At 44.6% G+C, this 15,755-nt stretch overlaps 1 protein-coding gene across 2 annotated transcripts in view; it reads left to right on the top strand.

Moving 5' to 3' along the window:
- Positions 1–15,755, top strand: part of LOC135539879 (arf-GAP with GTPase, ANK repeat and PH domain-containing protein 1-like) — a 53,550-nt gene that overhangs the window by 24,223 nt on the left and 13,572 nt on the right. For both annotated transcript variants that reach the window (XM_064966074.1, XM_064966072.1), the window contains exons 2-7: positions 13,228–13,286; positions 13,777–13,864; positions 14,166–14,251; positions 14,457–14,598; positions 15,231–15,365; positions 15,564–15,685. In XM_064966074.1, the coding sequence (XP_064822146.1) occupies positions 13,228–13,286; positions 13,777–13,864; positions 14,166–14,251; positions 14,457–14,598; positions 15,231–15,365; positions 15,564–15,685 (632 nt within the window). The remainder of the gene's footprint in view (positions 1–13,227; positions 13,287–13,776; positions 13,865–14,165; positions 14,252–14,456; positions 14,599–15,230; positions 15,366–15,563; positions 15,686–15,755) is intronic.

Raw genomic sequence — 15,755 nt, forward strand, 5'->3', positions numbered from 1 at the left:
CAATGCAGTGCGTTACAGGGAAGACATCTTCCTCCCTCACGTGGTACCCTCCTGCAGGCTCATCCTGACATGACCCCCCAGCATGACAATTCCACCAGCCATACTGCTCGTTCTGTGTGTGATTTCTTAAAGACAGGAATGTCAGTGTTCTGCCATGGCCATCGAAGAGCACAGATCTCTATCCCATTGAGAACGTCTGGGACCTGTTGGATCCCGGGGTGAAGTCTAGGGCCATTCCCCCCAGAAAAGTCTGGGATGTTGCAGGTGCCTTGGTGGAGGAGCGGGGTAACATCTCACAGCAAGAACTGGCAAATCTGGTGCAGTCCATGAGGAGGCGATGCACTGCAGTACTTAATGCAGCTGGTGGCCACACCAGATACTGACTGTTACTTTTGATTTTGACCCCCCCTTTGTTCAGGGACACATTATTCCATTTATGTTAGTCACATGTTTATGGAACTTGGTCAGTTTGTCTCAGTTGTTGAATCTTATGTTCATACAAATATTTACACATGTTAAGTTTGCTGAAAATGAATGCAGTTGACAGTGAGAGGACGTTTCTTTTTTTGATGAGTTTGTGTTCCTTTGTCCAGATGGAAAAGGGCAGTGTGGAGTGCAATAGAGATTGCATCATCTGTTGGAGCGGTATGCAAATTGGAGTGGGTCTAGGATTTCTGGGATAATGGTGTTGATGTGAGCCATGACCAGCCTTTCAAAGCACTTGATGGCTACAGACGTGAGTGCTATGGGTCGATAGTCATTCAGGCAGGTTACCTTAGTGTTCTTGGGAACAGGCACTATGGTGGTCAGCTTAAAACATGTTGGTATTAGACAGGGAAAGGTTGAAATTGTCAGTGAAGACACTTGCCAGTTGGTCAGCGCATGCTCACAGTACACGTCCTGGTAATCTGTCTGGCCCCGCGGCCTTATGAATGTTGACCTGTTTAAAGGTCTTACTCACATCGGCTGCGGAGAGCGTGATCACACAGTCTTCCTGAACAGCTGGTGCTCTCATGTTTCAGTGTTATTTGCCTCGAAGCGAGCATAGAAGTAGTTTAGCTCGTCTGATAGACTCGTGTCAGTGGGCAGCTCTCGGCTGTGCTTCCCTTTGTAGTCTGTAATGGTTTGCAAGCCCTGCCACATCCGACGAGCGTCAGCGCCGGTGTAGTACGATTCAATCTTAGTCTTGTAATGATGATTTGCCTGTTTGATGGTTCATCGGAGGGCATAGCAGGATTTCTTATAAGCTTCCGGGTTAGAGTCCTGCTCCTTGAAAGTGGCAGCTCTAGCCTTTAGCTCAGTGCAGATGTTGCCTGTAATCCATGGTTTCTGGTTGGGGTACGTACGGTCACTGTGGGGACGACGTCATCGATGCGTGTTTGATGGAGCCAATGACTGATGTAGTGTACTCCTCAATGCCATTGGAGGAATCCCGGGAACATATTCCAGTCTGTGCTAGCAAAATATTCCTATAGCTTAGCATCAGCTTCATCTGACCACTTAATTATTGATTATGTTTTTTTTTTAATAATAATAAAAAATCTTCCCCTCTGTTTGCACATTTAACATGCTGAAATTTGGTAAAACAGAGTTAAGTTTCCCTGCATTAAAGTCCCCAGCTACTGGGAGCGCCGCCTCTAGGTGAGCGTTTTCTTGTTTCCTTATGGCAGAATACAGCTCATTCAATGCTGTCTTAGTGCCAGCCTCACTCTGTGGTGGTATGTTTTTTTTTTAATTTTTTTTTACCTTTATTTAACCAGGCAAGTCAGTTAAGAACACATTCTTATTTTCAATGACGGCCTGGGAACAGTGGGTTAACTGCCTGTTCAGGGGCAGAACAACAGATTGGTACCTTGTCAGCTCCGGTTACTAGTCCAACGCTCTAACCACTAGGCTACCCTGCCGCCCCAAAACAACTATGTAAAACAACTATGAAAAATACAGATGAAAACTCTCTAGGTATTTAGTGTGAGATACTCTACCCCAGGCGAACATTAAGCAATTGCTCGAAACTTCCTTAGTTATAGTTCACCAGCTGTTATTTATAAAAATACATAGTCCACCGCCCCTAGGCTTACCAGACGCTGCTGTTCTATCCTGCTGGTACAGTGTATAACCAGCCAGCTGTATATTGATAGTGTCTTCAGCCACAACTCTGTGAAGCTTAAGGTATTACAGGTTTGAATATCCCGTTGGTAGTTTAATCTTCTTTTTTCCCATTTTTTTCACCTTTTATTTAACCAGGTAGACTAGTTGAGAACAAGTTCTCATTTACAACTGCGACCTGGACAAGATAAAGCAAAGCAGTGTGACACAAACAGCAACACAGAGTTACACATGGAATAAACAAACTTACAGTCAAAAATACAATAGAAAAAGTCTATATACAGTGTATGAAAATGAGGTAGGATAAGTCAGGTAAGGCAATAAATAGGCCATAGTGGTGAAACAATATAGCAATTAAACACTGGAGTGACAGATGTGCAGAAAATGAATGTGCAAGTAGAGATACTGGGGTGCAAAGGAGCCAAATAAATAAATAACAGTATGGGGATGAGGTAGTTGGATGGGCTATTTACAGATGGCCTATGTACAGGTGCAGTGAGCTGCTCTGACAGCTGGTGATTTTTGCAGTTTGTTCCAGTCATTGGCAGCAGAGAACTGGAAGGAGAGGCTGCCAAAGAGGACTTGGCTTTGGGGGTGACCAGTGAAATATACCTGCTGGAGTGCGTGCTATGGGTGGGTGCTGCTATGGTGACCAGTGAGCTGAGATAAGGCGGGGCTTTACCTAGCAAAGACTTATAGATGACATGGAGCCAGTGGGGTTTGGCGATGAATATGTAGCGAGTGCCAGCCAACGAGAGCATTCAGGTCGCAGTGGTGGGTAGTATATGGGGCTTTGGTGACAAAAAGGATGGCACTGTGATAGACTGTATCTAATTTGCTGAGTAGAGTGTTGGAGGCTATTTTGTAAATGACATCGCTGAAGTCAAGGATTGGTAGGATAGTCAGTTTTACGAGGGTATGTTTGGCAGCATGAGTGAAGGATGCTTTGTTGCGAAATAGGAAGCCGATTCTAGATTTAATTTTGGATTGGAGATGCTTAGTTGTGAGTCTGGAAGGAGAGTTTACAGTCTAACCAGACACCTAGGTATTTGTAGTTGTCCACATATTCTAAGTCAGAACCGTCCAGAGTAGTGATGCTGGACGGGAGGGTAGGTGCAGGCAACGATCAGTTGAATAGCATGCATTTAGTTTAACTTGCATTTAAGAGTAGTTGGAGGCCACGGAAGGAGAGTTGAATGGCATTGAAGCTCGTCTGGAGGTTAGTTAGCACAGTGTCCAAAGAGGGCCAGAAGTATATAGAATGGTGTCGTCTGCGTAGAGGTGGATCAGGGAATCACCAGCAGCAAGAGCGACATCATTGATGTATACAGAGAAAAGAGTCAGCCTGAGAATTGAACCCTGTGGCACCCCCATAGAGACTGCCAGAGGTCCGGACAACAGGCCCTCCGATTTGACACACTAAACTATATCTGAGAAGTAGTTGGTGAACCAGGCGAGGCAGTCATTTGAGAAACCAAGGCTGTTAAGTCTGCCGATAAGAATGTGGTGATTGACAGAGTCGAAAGCCTTGGCCAGGTCGATGAATACAGCTGCACAGTAATGTCTCTTATTGATGGCGGTTATGATATTGTTTAGGACCTTGAGCGTGGTTGAGGTGCACTCATGACCAGCTCGGAAGCCAGATTGTATAGCGGAGAAGGTATGGTGGAATAAGAAATGGTCGGTTATCTGTTTTGTTAACTTGGCTTTCGAAGACCTTAGAAAGGCAGGGTAGGATAGATATAGGTCTAGAGTGTCTCCCCTTTGAAGAAGGGGATGACCTCTGCAGCTTATCAATCTTTGGGGATCTCAGACGATACGAAAGAGGTTGAACAGGCTAGTAATAGGGGTTGCAACAATTTCAGCAGATACATTTAGAAAGAGAGGGTCCAGATTGTCTAGCCCGGCTGAGTTGTAGGGGTCCAGATTTTGCAGCGCTTTCAGAACATCAGCTATCTGGATTTGGGTGACGGAGAAATGGGGGAAGCTTGGGCAAGTTCCTGTGGGGGGTTCAGGGCTGTTGACCTGGGTAGGGGTAGCCAGGTGGAAAGCTTGGCCAGCCGTAGAGAAATGCTTATTGAAATTCTCAATTATCGTGGATTTATTGGTGGTGACAGTGTTTCCTAGCCTAAGTGCAGTGGGCAGCTGGGAGGAGGTGCTCTTATTCTCCATGGACTATAGTGTCCCAGAACTTTTTGGAGTTTGTGCTACAGGATGTAAATTTCTGTTTGAAAAAGCTATCCTTTACTTTCCTAACTGCGTGTGTATATTGGTTCCTAACTTCCCTGAAAAGTTGCATATCACGGGGGCTATTCGATGTTAATGCAGTACGCCACAGGATGTGTTTGTGCTGGTCAAGTGCAGACAGGTCTGGAGTGAACCAAGGGCTATGTCTGTTCCTGGTTAAAAAAAAAAACATTTTTATGTGGCAGGATTATTTAAAATGGTGAGGAAAGCAATTTTAAAGAATAACCAGGCATCCTCTGCTGACGGAATGAGGTCAATACCCTTCCAGGATACCCGGGCCAGGTCGATTAGAAAGTGTTTAGGGAGTGTTTGACAATGATGGGGGGTGATTGTTTGACCGCAGACCCATTACGGACGCAGGCAATGAGGCAGTGATCGCTGAGATCCTGGTTGAAGACAGCAGAGGTGTAGTTGGAGGGCAGGTTGGTTAGGATGATATCTATGAGGGTGCCCGTGTTTACGGATTTGGGGTTGTACCTGGTAGGTTCATTGATAACGTTTGCAGACGACACAACAGTGGTAGGCCTGATCACCGACAACGACGAGACAGCCTATAGGGAGGAGGTCAGAGACCTGGCCGGGTGGTGCCAGAATAACAACCTATCCCTTAACATAACCAAGACGAAGGAGATGATTGTGGACGACAGGAAAAGGAGCACGCCCCCATTCTCATCGACGGGGCTGTATGTAGCCTCGCTACGTTTATAGCCTCGCTACTGTATATAGCCTCGAAAGGTTCTACAGCTGCAACATCGAGAGAATCATGACTGGTTGCATCACTGCCTGGTACGGCAATTGCTTGGCCTCCGACCGCAAGGCACTACAGACGGTAGTGCGTACGGCCCAGTATGTCACTGCGGCTAAGCCTCGCTACTGTTTTTCACTGTCTTTTTACTGTTGTTTTTATTTCTTTACTTACCTATTGTTCACCTAATATTTTTTTGCGCTATTGGTTAGAGCCTGTAAGTAAGCATTTCACTGTTGTATTCGGCGCATGTGACAAACTTTGATTTGATTGTAGGATGCCTAGGTCATCTATTTTATTCTCCAAAGATTGCACATTTTGCTAGCATAATGGAAGGAAGTGGATGGTTTATTCAATCTCCTATGAATTCTCAGAAGGCAGCCCGCCCTCTGGCCCCTTTTTCTCCGCCTCTTCACGCAAATCACTTGGATCTGGGTCTGTTACCGAGAAAGAAGTATATCATTCCCGTCGGGCTCGTCAGACTTGTTAAAGGAACAAAAGGATTCTGGTCGTCTGTGGTGAGTAATCGCAGTCCTGATTCCAGAAGGTATTTTCGGTCATAAGAGACGTGAGCAGCAACATTATGTAAAAAATAAGTTGCAAACAACGCAAATAAACTAACAAAAATCGCAATCGGTTTATGGACATGTAAAATGTCAGCCTCCTTCTCCGGCGCCATTGTTATCAATGACACCAGGGACTGTAGTGAAACCAGGGACTGTAGTGAAGCCTCTAGCACTGAGTGCGTTAGACCGCAGCACCACTCGGGAGCACAGTAAAATGAGCGTTAGGATATGAAAGAGGTTAGATAAGGGAGAGGACAACCTGCGTATGCTTCACCTACTCCCAAGAGTGATGGTTCCGCCAATGAAAACCTACTTGGCTTAAATTTCTCTAACTCCAAGGAGTCACAAGAAAATGTGATCAAGCCCAATGTAATAACATATTCAGATGTCACTATATTTTGTGAATGTGCTATTGTACACTGATTTTAAGGAGTATGTAAGATTGGTGTAAGTGCTGAATAATTTGTCAGGAGTAAGCGGCACATGAATAATTAAGCATGGGAGTACACAGAGCTGTGTTCTTCTGAGGGATGATAGGAGGAGGAGTGAGAGGGCAGGGGGTGAGCGATTTGGGACGGAAGGAGTAACTTCCTGCTCTGCTTGCAGAGTCAATCAAAGTCCAAATGGACCCCATTCACATTGAGTGACTCCACATTACAATTGGGTGAAAAGGAACTGAAATCTATTTACATTTTGGGGGGCATTTGTATTTTATTTCAGATGGTGTCAGTTATAGCTGAAGTACAGTGTTTTGCAAAAGTATTCACCCCCCTTGGTGTTTTTCCTATTTTGTTGCATTACAACCTGTCATTTAAATGTATTTTTATTTGGATTTCATGGAATGGACATTCACCAAATAGTCCAAACTGGTGACGTGAAAGAAAAACGTTACTTGTTTAAAAAAATAACAAACGAAAAAGTGGTGCGTGCATATGTATTCACCCCCTTTGCTATGAAGCCCATAAATCAGATCTGGTGCAACCATTTACATTCAGAAGTCACATAATTAGTTAAATAAAGTCCACCCGTGTGCAATGTACAGTGGGGAGAACAAGTATTTGATACACTGCCGATTTTTGCAAGTTTTCCTACTTACAAAGCATGTAGAGGTCTGTAATTTTTATCATAGGTACACTTCAACTGTGAATGATGGAATCTAAAACAAAAATCCAGAAAATCACATTATATGATTTTTAATTATTTAATTTGCATTTTATTGCATAACATAAGTATTTGATACATCAGAAAAGCAGAACTTTGTTTGCAATTACAGAGATCATACAGAGATCATTACAGAGCAATTACAGAGATCATACGTTTCCTGTAGTTCTTGACCAGGTTTGCACACACTGCAGAATGGATTTTGGCCCACTCCTCCATACAGACCTTCTCCAGATCCTTCAGGTTTCGGGGCTGTCACTGGGCAATACGGACTTTCAGCTCCCTCCAAAGAGTTTCTATTGGGTTCAGGTCTGGAGACTGGCTAGGCCACTCCAGGACCTTGAGATGCTTCTTACGGGCCACTCCTTAGTTGCCCTGGCTGTGAGTTTCGGGTCATTGTCATGCTGGAAGACCCAGCCACGACCCATCTTCAATGCTCTTACTGAGGGAAGGAGGTTGTTGGCCAAGATCTTGCGATACATGGCCCCATCCATCCTCCCCTCAATTAGGTGCAGTCGTCCTGTCTTCTTTGCAGAAAAGCATCCCCAAAGAATGATGTTTCCACCTCCATGTTTCACGGTTAGGATGGTGTTCTTGGGGTTGTACTCATCCTTCTTCTTCCTCCAAACACGGTGACTGGAGTTTAGACCAAAAAGCTCTATTTTTGTCTCATCAGACCACATGACCTTCTCCCATTCCTCCTCTGGATCATCCAGATGGTCATTGGCAAACTTCAGACGGGCCTGGACATGCGCTGGCTTGAGCAGGAGGACCTTGCGTGCGCTGCAGGATTTTAATCCATGACGGCGTAGTGTGTTACAAATGTTTTCTTTGAGACTGTGGTCACGGCTCTCTTCAGGTCATTGACCAGGTTCTGCTGTGTAGTTCTGGGCTGATCCCTCACCTTCCTCATGATCATTGATGCCCCACATGGTGAGATCTTGCATGGAGCCCCAGACCGAGGCTGATTGACCGTCATCTTGAACTTCTTCCATTTTCTAATAATTGCGCCAACAGTTGTTGCCTTCTCACCAAGCTGCTTGCCTATTGTCCTGTAGCCCATGCTAGCCTTGTGCAGGTCTACAATTTTATTCCTGATGTCCTTACACCCTCTCTGGTCTTGGCCATTGTGGAGAGGTTGGAGTCTGTTTGATTGAGTGTGTGGACAGGTGTCTTTTATACAGGTAACAAGTTCAAACAGGTGCCATTAATACAGGTAATGAGTGGAGAACAGGAGGGCTTCTTAAAGAAAAACGAACAGGTCTGTGAGCGCCGGAATTCTTACTGGTTGGTAGGTGATCAAATACTTATGTTATGCAATAAAATGCAAAGGAATTACTTAAAAAGTAATAATGTGATTTTTGTTTTAGATTCTGTCTCTCACAGTTGAAGTGTACCTTACAGACCTCTTCATGCTGTGTAAGTAGGAAAACCTGCAAAGTGTATCAAATACTTGTTCTCCCCACTAAGTGTCACATGATCTCGGAATATATACACCTGTTCTGAAAGGCCCCAGAGTCTGCAACACCACTAAGCAAACAGCACCATGAAGACCAAGGAGCTCTCCAAACAGGTCAGGGGCAAAGATGTGGAGATGTACAGATCAGGGTTGGGTTATAAAAAAATATCAGAAACTTTGAAGATCCCACAGAGCACCATTTTTAAAAATCTGTTTATAACATTTTTTTAAGAATATGGCACCACAACAAATCTGCCAAGAGAGGGCCACCCACCAAAACTCATGGACCAGGCAAGGAGGGCATTAATCAAAGAGGTAACAAAGAGACTAAAGATAACCCTATAGGCGCTGCAAAGCTCCACAGCAGAGATTGGAGTATCTGTCCATAGGACCACTTTAAGCCATACACTCCACAGAGCTAGGCTTTACGGAAGAGTGGCCATAAAAAAAGCCATTGCTTAAAGAAAAACATACGCAAACAAGTTTGGTGCTCGCCAAAAGGAACCCATTCAATTTGAAAGAGCTGGAGCAGTTTTGCCTTGAAGAATGGGCAAAAAATCCCAGGGGCTGGATGTGCCAAGCTTATAGAGACATACTCCAGGAGACTTGCAGCTGTAATTACTGCAAAAGGTGGCTTTACAAAGTATTAACTTTGGGGGGGGGGTGAATAGTTATGCACACTCAAATTCTGTTTTTTTGGTCTTATTTCTTGTTTGTTTCGCAAGAAAAAATATTTTGCATCTTCAAAGTGGTAGGCATTTTGTGTAAATCAAATGATATTAACCCCTCAACAATCTATTTTAATTCCAGGTTGTAAGGCAACAAAATAAGAAAAATGCCAAGGGGGTAAATACATATGCAAGCCACTGTAAAGGTAGCCTAGTGGTTAGAGTGTTGGGCCAGTAACTGAAAGGTTGCTGGATCGAATCCCCGAGTTGACAATGTAAAATCTGTCGTTCAGCCCCTGAGCAAGGCAGATAATCCACTGTTCCCTGGGCACCGGAGACGTGGACCTCTCTGATTCAGAGGGGTTGGGAAGGCACATTTCAGTTAAAGGTATTCAGCTGTACAACTGACGAGGTATCCCCTTTTTCCTTTAAATGAATTCCATTCATGAAAACACATTTTTTTTTAAATTCTGGGCTATTTTCAATGTTGGAATTATATCTAGTTAACTCAGTAAATAATAATATCCATATCATCAATACAAAATGTGGACGTTGGAGCATTTCAGCCCTCAGCATTAGCTAGGTTTCCATCCAATTGGTGACAGATTTTCATGCGAATATTCTAAATTCTGCCATAAAAACAATATGTGCATTTTCCCAGAAGATATGTGTTTCCGTCATATTTAATTGTTGCAGATAAACGGCTGTGGGAAATGACAAGTGAGATGGGTTTCCATCGCATTTTCAACTGTACTGATTTTTTTTTCTCAACAAAACAATGTTGTGTTTAATAGCGAGTGTGCCAACTCTGGTATTGGCACGTGCGCTCTAGCCAACAGCTCACAGATGCAGTGTGTCAAATCAAATCCAATTTTATTTGTCACATACACATGGTTATCAGATGTTAATGTGAGTGTAGCGAAATGCTTGTGCTTCTAGTTCCGACAATGCAGTAATAACCAATGAGTAATCTAACCTAACCTAGCCTACATGAGATTATTATGGACAAAAGAGCGCTATTATTTGCATTTGTCAAGCTGCAGCCAAGCAGCGATGATCATGTCACCAGAATAGGAGCATCAAGCTCATCACTGCATTTTCACCACCCTGTGAAGTTTATCATAATTTACTTAATTAATTTATCATAATTTACTTAACCACCGACATTTCTCACATAATTCATTTTAACGAAACAAAACGATTACAATGATGTATATCTAAAGCAAGATAGACCACTGCCTGTCGTTTCTTATTTGAACAAATTAGTCATAGTGTGCAGAACATTCAAGGACGTGGGCAGAGTCAAGCACACGCTAGCAAGATCCTATTGGCGAGTTCTAGCATCTATCAGCATATTTTCGTTAGGGAACGCCTACTCTGAAGTGCGTGTGTGCAGTAACTCAATTCGCCTTTGCACTCCTACACAGCGCATTTAAAAAAAACTTTTGCGAATTGTAAAGTCTACAATACTTAGTTCACTCTGTTCTTAGCAGATTCTAATGTTGGTAACTGAAAACTGTATTGAGAGCAAATGTTTCATTGATTAGAAAATTTGCAGAATGTCTGCTATTATCAATCTGGTTCCATCTTGTCCCACTGCCCCGCCATGGGCTTCCTCTCACTACCATATTTGGTAGTGAGTGGAAACGCCAAGCGGATGCTTCACCTTTATACACCCAGTGAAAGAACAATGAGACAGATATTTCTGTGATTACACCTTCTGTAGCGTATTTTGTTGACATTTGGAAAGTTTACCGACAAATGTTTAGTTTCCATCAGGCTTGTTATGACATTTGGTATCCAACATGTACTTTACTCGCATAAAAAGGTTGGATGGAAACCTGGTGTCAATCATTTATTTTCCAGCATTTTCAGTGTTTTATGTGGGCTCTAGGCCACACATACTATGTTTGAATGTGTCTCAGTTACAATTGTATGAATGTGTTCACACTGCTGTATGTATGATAGCGTTTGTTGTGCGAAGACCCAGGCAATTTATGAAAGAAGGGTTGCCATGGCAACAGCAAGCGACAAGATGCTATTTGGCCGTTGACGCTGGAGAGAGAAGGGAGGGTTAGAAAGAGAGGGAATTAAGGGGGGATGGAGAGAGGGAGTGACTGATAGACAGACTGAAAGAAAAGGGGTAAGGGGTTTTCATCTCCCCTCAGAGTGAGAGTGGAAGGAAGTGGTGGTGGCTGTGTTACCAGGTGTGGCCGGTGCGCACAGCAAAGCACAGGCAGTATATAATGTGTGCCTGTGGAGACCCCCTCAATGGTGGCGTGTGTCCAGGGAGAAGGGATTCAGTGTATGAGGGATCACATTGTCTGACTGGATTTGACTTCAACACTGCTTTACTCAGACCTCCAAAGACCCTTTTGATTGAGTCAGTGTCATCGTTTGTGTGGCCGTGTGTGTATGATGATTGCCTGTTGCCCAAATCAGGAATCGGTTCTCTGGATAGAGGAACTGTTATACACGATGTATGCATGCGTGCATTGCAGAATCTGCTTGTTAATGTTTTTATTTCCCATCCATCACTCCAGTCTTCTTTAGTATATTGACATGTGTTTAAGTGCCTGTGTTGTGTGGGGCTATGTTCCAAATGGCACCCTATTCCCTGCACTACTTTTGAATAGGGTGCCATTTGGGAGGCAGCATGGGTCTCTGGTAGACAGTCTGGCCTTGGGGTGTCTAGTGCACAAAGGTAGCTAGTCTCGTCCTGGAGTGCACACTGGTACATGTACGACCCTCAACCCATCTCAAAACCTTGTCTGCCTCTCAACTGGCTCCCTATACCCTATGGGTCCTGTTTTAAAATGTGTGCACTACATAGGGAATAGGGGTGCCATTTGTGATTGACACAAATCCACATAAAGGATCGTCACATTCATTCTACACATCTGCTCTCCTTCATACTGCATGGCCATTAATCTTCAGGTCCACATCTGAACAAATGCACTCTTATTGATTGACTCTGTCACTATGAGGAATGACATTGGCAGCTACTCTAAGGATGTGACGGTACCTACTAGTCCTCTTCCTCTCTGCTATGCAGTAGTGTGACTTGACTTCATCCCCTTGGACCCTTTGGTAACAAAGGGTGTCCACCATGGCTCTCCATCTCACTCTTTTGTGTGTCAGGGCTTTTGCAGTCGTGTACAAATTGAAGATTATGTGACTTTGAGAAAAGTCTATAAAGGAACAGATGACTACTCATTGGCAGTCACCTGTTGTGAAGACCCCTTTCTGTGCTTCTCATATATTATTGGACACCTCTGGGGAAATGCAGTGAAACAGTTACCTAGAAATCAGAATGCTTGGGGGATATCCTTGTTTTCAATCCGATGTGAACACAGAAATGATCTCTTTCTCTCTCAAACGTATACCCCCTTTTTTTTGAAAACTGGGGCTTGTATTGGAATTTTGGATAATTAAAACACTAGGTTGTTTGTTAATCATCTCACATACATGCTCAGGCACACACACACACACACACAAACTGGCACGCTAGCTCTGGGTTCCATCCACAGAGCTGCTAATGAACTTGAGCCTCACCACTGCAGCCCCACTGAGCCTATGCAATTAATTTGCACTCCTCCTTTGCAGCTCTACCTCATTCTCTCACTCCCTCGCTCCTTCTTCCCTTCCTCCCCTAACTCTATATTCTGTGCCATCTGGACCTGCGACAGGGCACGTATGGGGGCACACACACTGCAGTGGAGGCAGTGGCCACTTGGAACAGCACGGCACGCCTCACAGCTTCAGAGTGCTGTGATGCGCGGCGGCCGGTGACTTTGAAAGTCTCCCCTCCTCTAAGCAGAATTTAGGCAGAAGGCAGACCGGGAGAGGGAACACAGGGCCAATGTCATGATCACATGTATTAATCAGTCTTGCTTTCTTTCTCTCTCTTATAAACTCAGCAAAAAAAGAAATGTCCCTTTTGCGGGACCCTGTCTTTCAAAGATAATTAGTAGAAATCCAAATAGCGTCACAGATCTTCATTGTAAAGGGTTTAAACACTGTTTCCCATGCTTGTTAAATGAACCATAAACAATTCATGAACATGCACCTGTGGAACGGTCGTTAAGACATTGACATCTTATAGACAGTAGGCAAATAAAGTCACAGTTATGAAAACTTAGTACATTAGAGACCTTTCTACTGACTGAAAAACACCCAAAGAAAGATGCCCAGGGTCCCTACTCATATATATATATATATATATATATATCTCTTCATAATAATCTCTCTTCCTCCCTCTTTTTCTGTATACAGCGGCGTGCACTAACAGTCAAGAATGGACCTTCAGTCGAACTGTCCAAGAGCTCCGTCTGGTGAGAGCAGTGTTATCATTATTGTAGTCATTCCAGTAGAATAGGTAATACGTGTAGGCTTGGCTTCAACAAAGACCGTAACAGTGTATTATAATGTACTTTATAAACTGGGTGGTTTGAGCCCTGAATGCTGATTGGCTGACAGCCGTGGTATATCAGGCCGTATACCACGGGTATGACAAAACATTTATTTTTACTGCTCTAATTCCGTTAGTAACCAGTTTTATAATAGCAATAAGGCATCTCGGGGGTTTCTGGTATATGGCCAATATACCACAGCAAACTAACCCAGGCACTCCGCATTGCCTTGTGCATAAGAACAGCCCTTAGCCCTGGTATATTGGCCATATACCGCACCCCCTCATGCCTTTTTGCTTAAGTATGCTATGATGACGTTAATAGTAGTAGTTGTAGAAGAGTAGGGCAAACATGTCACTCTAATAGAAAGAGTGGGGTAAACGTGTGTGTGTGTGTGTGTGTGTGTACCCAGGGGGTGTTGGGAGGTCTCCGCAGTGGAAAGTCAGCCTTGGTCCACAGACACATGACCGGGAGCTACCTCCCCCTGGAGAACCCAGATGGTGAGTTTGACATCATCTCCACACAGACAAACTGTGCTGTGTACTTAAAGGGGCAATCGGCAGTTCAAACAACAGCAAATCGTACACCCTGACAGTGTTTTGGCAAATAGCTGAGGGATGGGTGTGGAAAATGTATCCACTCTCAAATTCCTAGTTAGATCTATGGATTCCTGTATAGACAATACTACTAACACAAAGGGCTTCTTGTAATGATCTTGGCCTCTCTCTCTCGCACTCTCACGCTCGCTCATGCTTTCTCTCTCTCTCTCGCGCTCTTTCTCTTGTTCTCTCTGTCTCTCAGAGGGCAGGTATAAGAAGGAGGTGCTGGTTGATGGTAACAGTCACATGTTGCTGATCAGGGAGGAGACAGGACCCCCAGATGCACAGGTAGGTGGAGGCTTTACTGACTACAGACTGATGAGTAGTGAGTCTCTTTTAAAACACATAGAGTTGACAGGTGTTCACTCTGACACAGTGAAATGAACCTATAGGTTCTCCTTGTACTCGCTCTATTTCACTCCTTCTCTCCCAATTTGTCTACCTCCTTTTCCCTCTCCCATCCTCCCCTGCCGTCTCACCCCCTCCCCTCCAGATGGCTAACTGGGTGGACGGGGTCATCCTGGTTTTCAGTCTGGAGAATGAGGCCAGTTTCCAGGAAGTGTACAGGAACTACAGCGAGCTGGGCTCTCACCGCAACATTGCTGAGATCCCCTTCATAGTCGTGGGCACCCAAGGTAAGACCCTACACATACCCAAACAACCCATGTTATTCTAAAGATAACATCATATGGACTCTATATGGGTTTATGAAGGTTTCCAATTAGATGTAGTTTTGGTGTAGTTTCCCAATGGGGTGTAGTGTTGATGTAACTTGGAATGTAGTGTTTTAAAAATATAAAAAATGGACCCCTTTTTCTCCCAAATTTCATGGTATCCAATTGTCCCATCGCTGCAACTCCCGTACGGACTCGGGAGTAGCAAAGGTCGAGAGCCATGCGTCCTCCGAAACACGATCCAGCCAAGCCGCACTGTTTCTTGACACAATGCCCGCTTAACACGGAAGCCAGCCGCACCAATGTGTTGGAGGAAGAACCGTACACCTGGCGACCGTGTCAGCGTGCATTGCGCCCGGCCCGTCACAGGAGTTGCTAGTGCATGATGGGACAAGAACATCCCTGCCGGCCAAACCCTCCCCTAACCCGGACAATTGTGCACCGTCCCATGGGTCTCCCGGTCGCGGCCGGCAGCGACAGAGCCTGGATTCAAACCAGGATCTCTAGTGACACAGCGATGCAGTGCCTTAGACTACTGCGCCACTCGGAAGGCTCTTGGAATGTAGTGTTGATGTAGTTCCTCCTTCCTCCAGATAAAATCACCAGCACCAACCCTCGGGTGATAGAGGACGCCAGGGCCAGACAGCTGTGTTCAGACGTGAGGCGCTGTACCTACTACGAGACTTGCGCTACCTACGGCCTCAACGTCAACCGCGTCTTCACCGAGGGTGAGGACATGCACACATACACACAGACACACACACTGCTCCTTTTCAGTTCTTTCATTACAATGTTGCTGCTTAACTTGGAATTTGACTGAATCAACCAATTAAATGAATTTCATATTCATCTATAGGAGGATCTAGAAAGATGACGGTCTGACGAGTAGTGTTTGTATTTGTCCTGTCTCTCTCTCTCTACTACAGCTGCCCACAAGATCATGGCAGTGAAGAAGCAGGCAGCTCTATTGGCCTCCTGTAAATCCCTGCCCAACTCTCCCAGTCACTCTGGAGGCTCTACGCCAGTGTCAGGAGTCTTTCCTGGGCAGGTACAGCAACAACTTTGGCCTCTAGTCCTCCATACTGGAGATGAGGTACTGGCCCAAATCAATAGGATGT

The sequence above is a fragment of the Oncorhynchus masou genome, chromosome 5 (genome assembly GCF_036934945.1).
Source record: "Oncorhynchus masou masou isolate Uvic2021 chromosome 5, UVic_Omas_1.1, whole genome shotgun sequence".
NCBI classification, from domain to species: domain Eukaryota; kingdom Metazoa; phylum Chordata; class Actinopteri; order Salmoniformes; family Salmonidae; genus Oncorhynchus; species Oncorhynchus masou.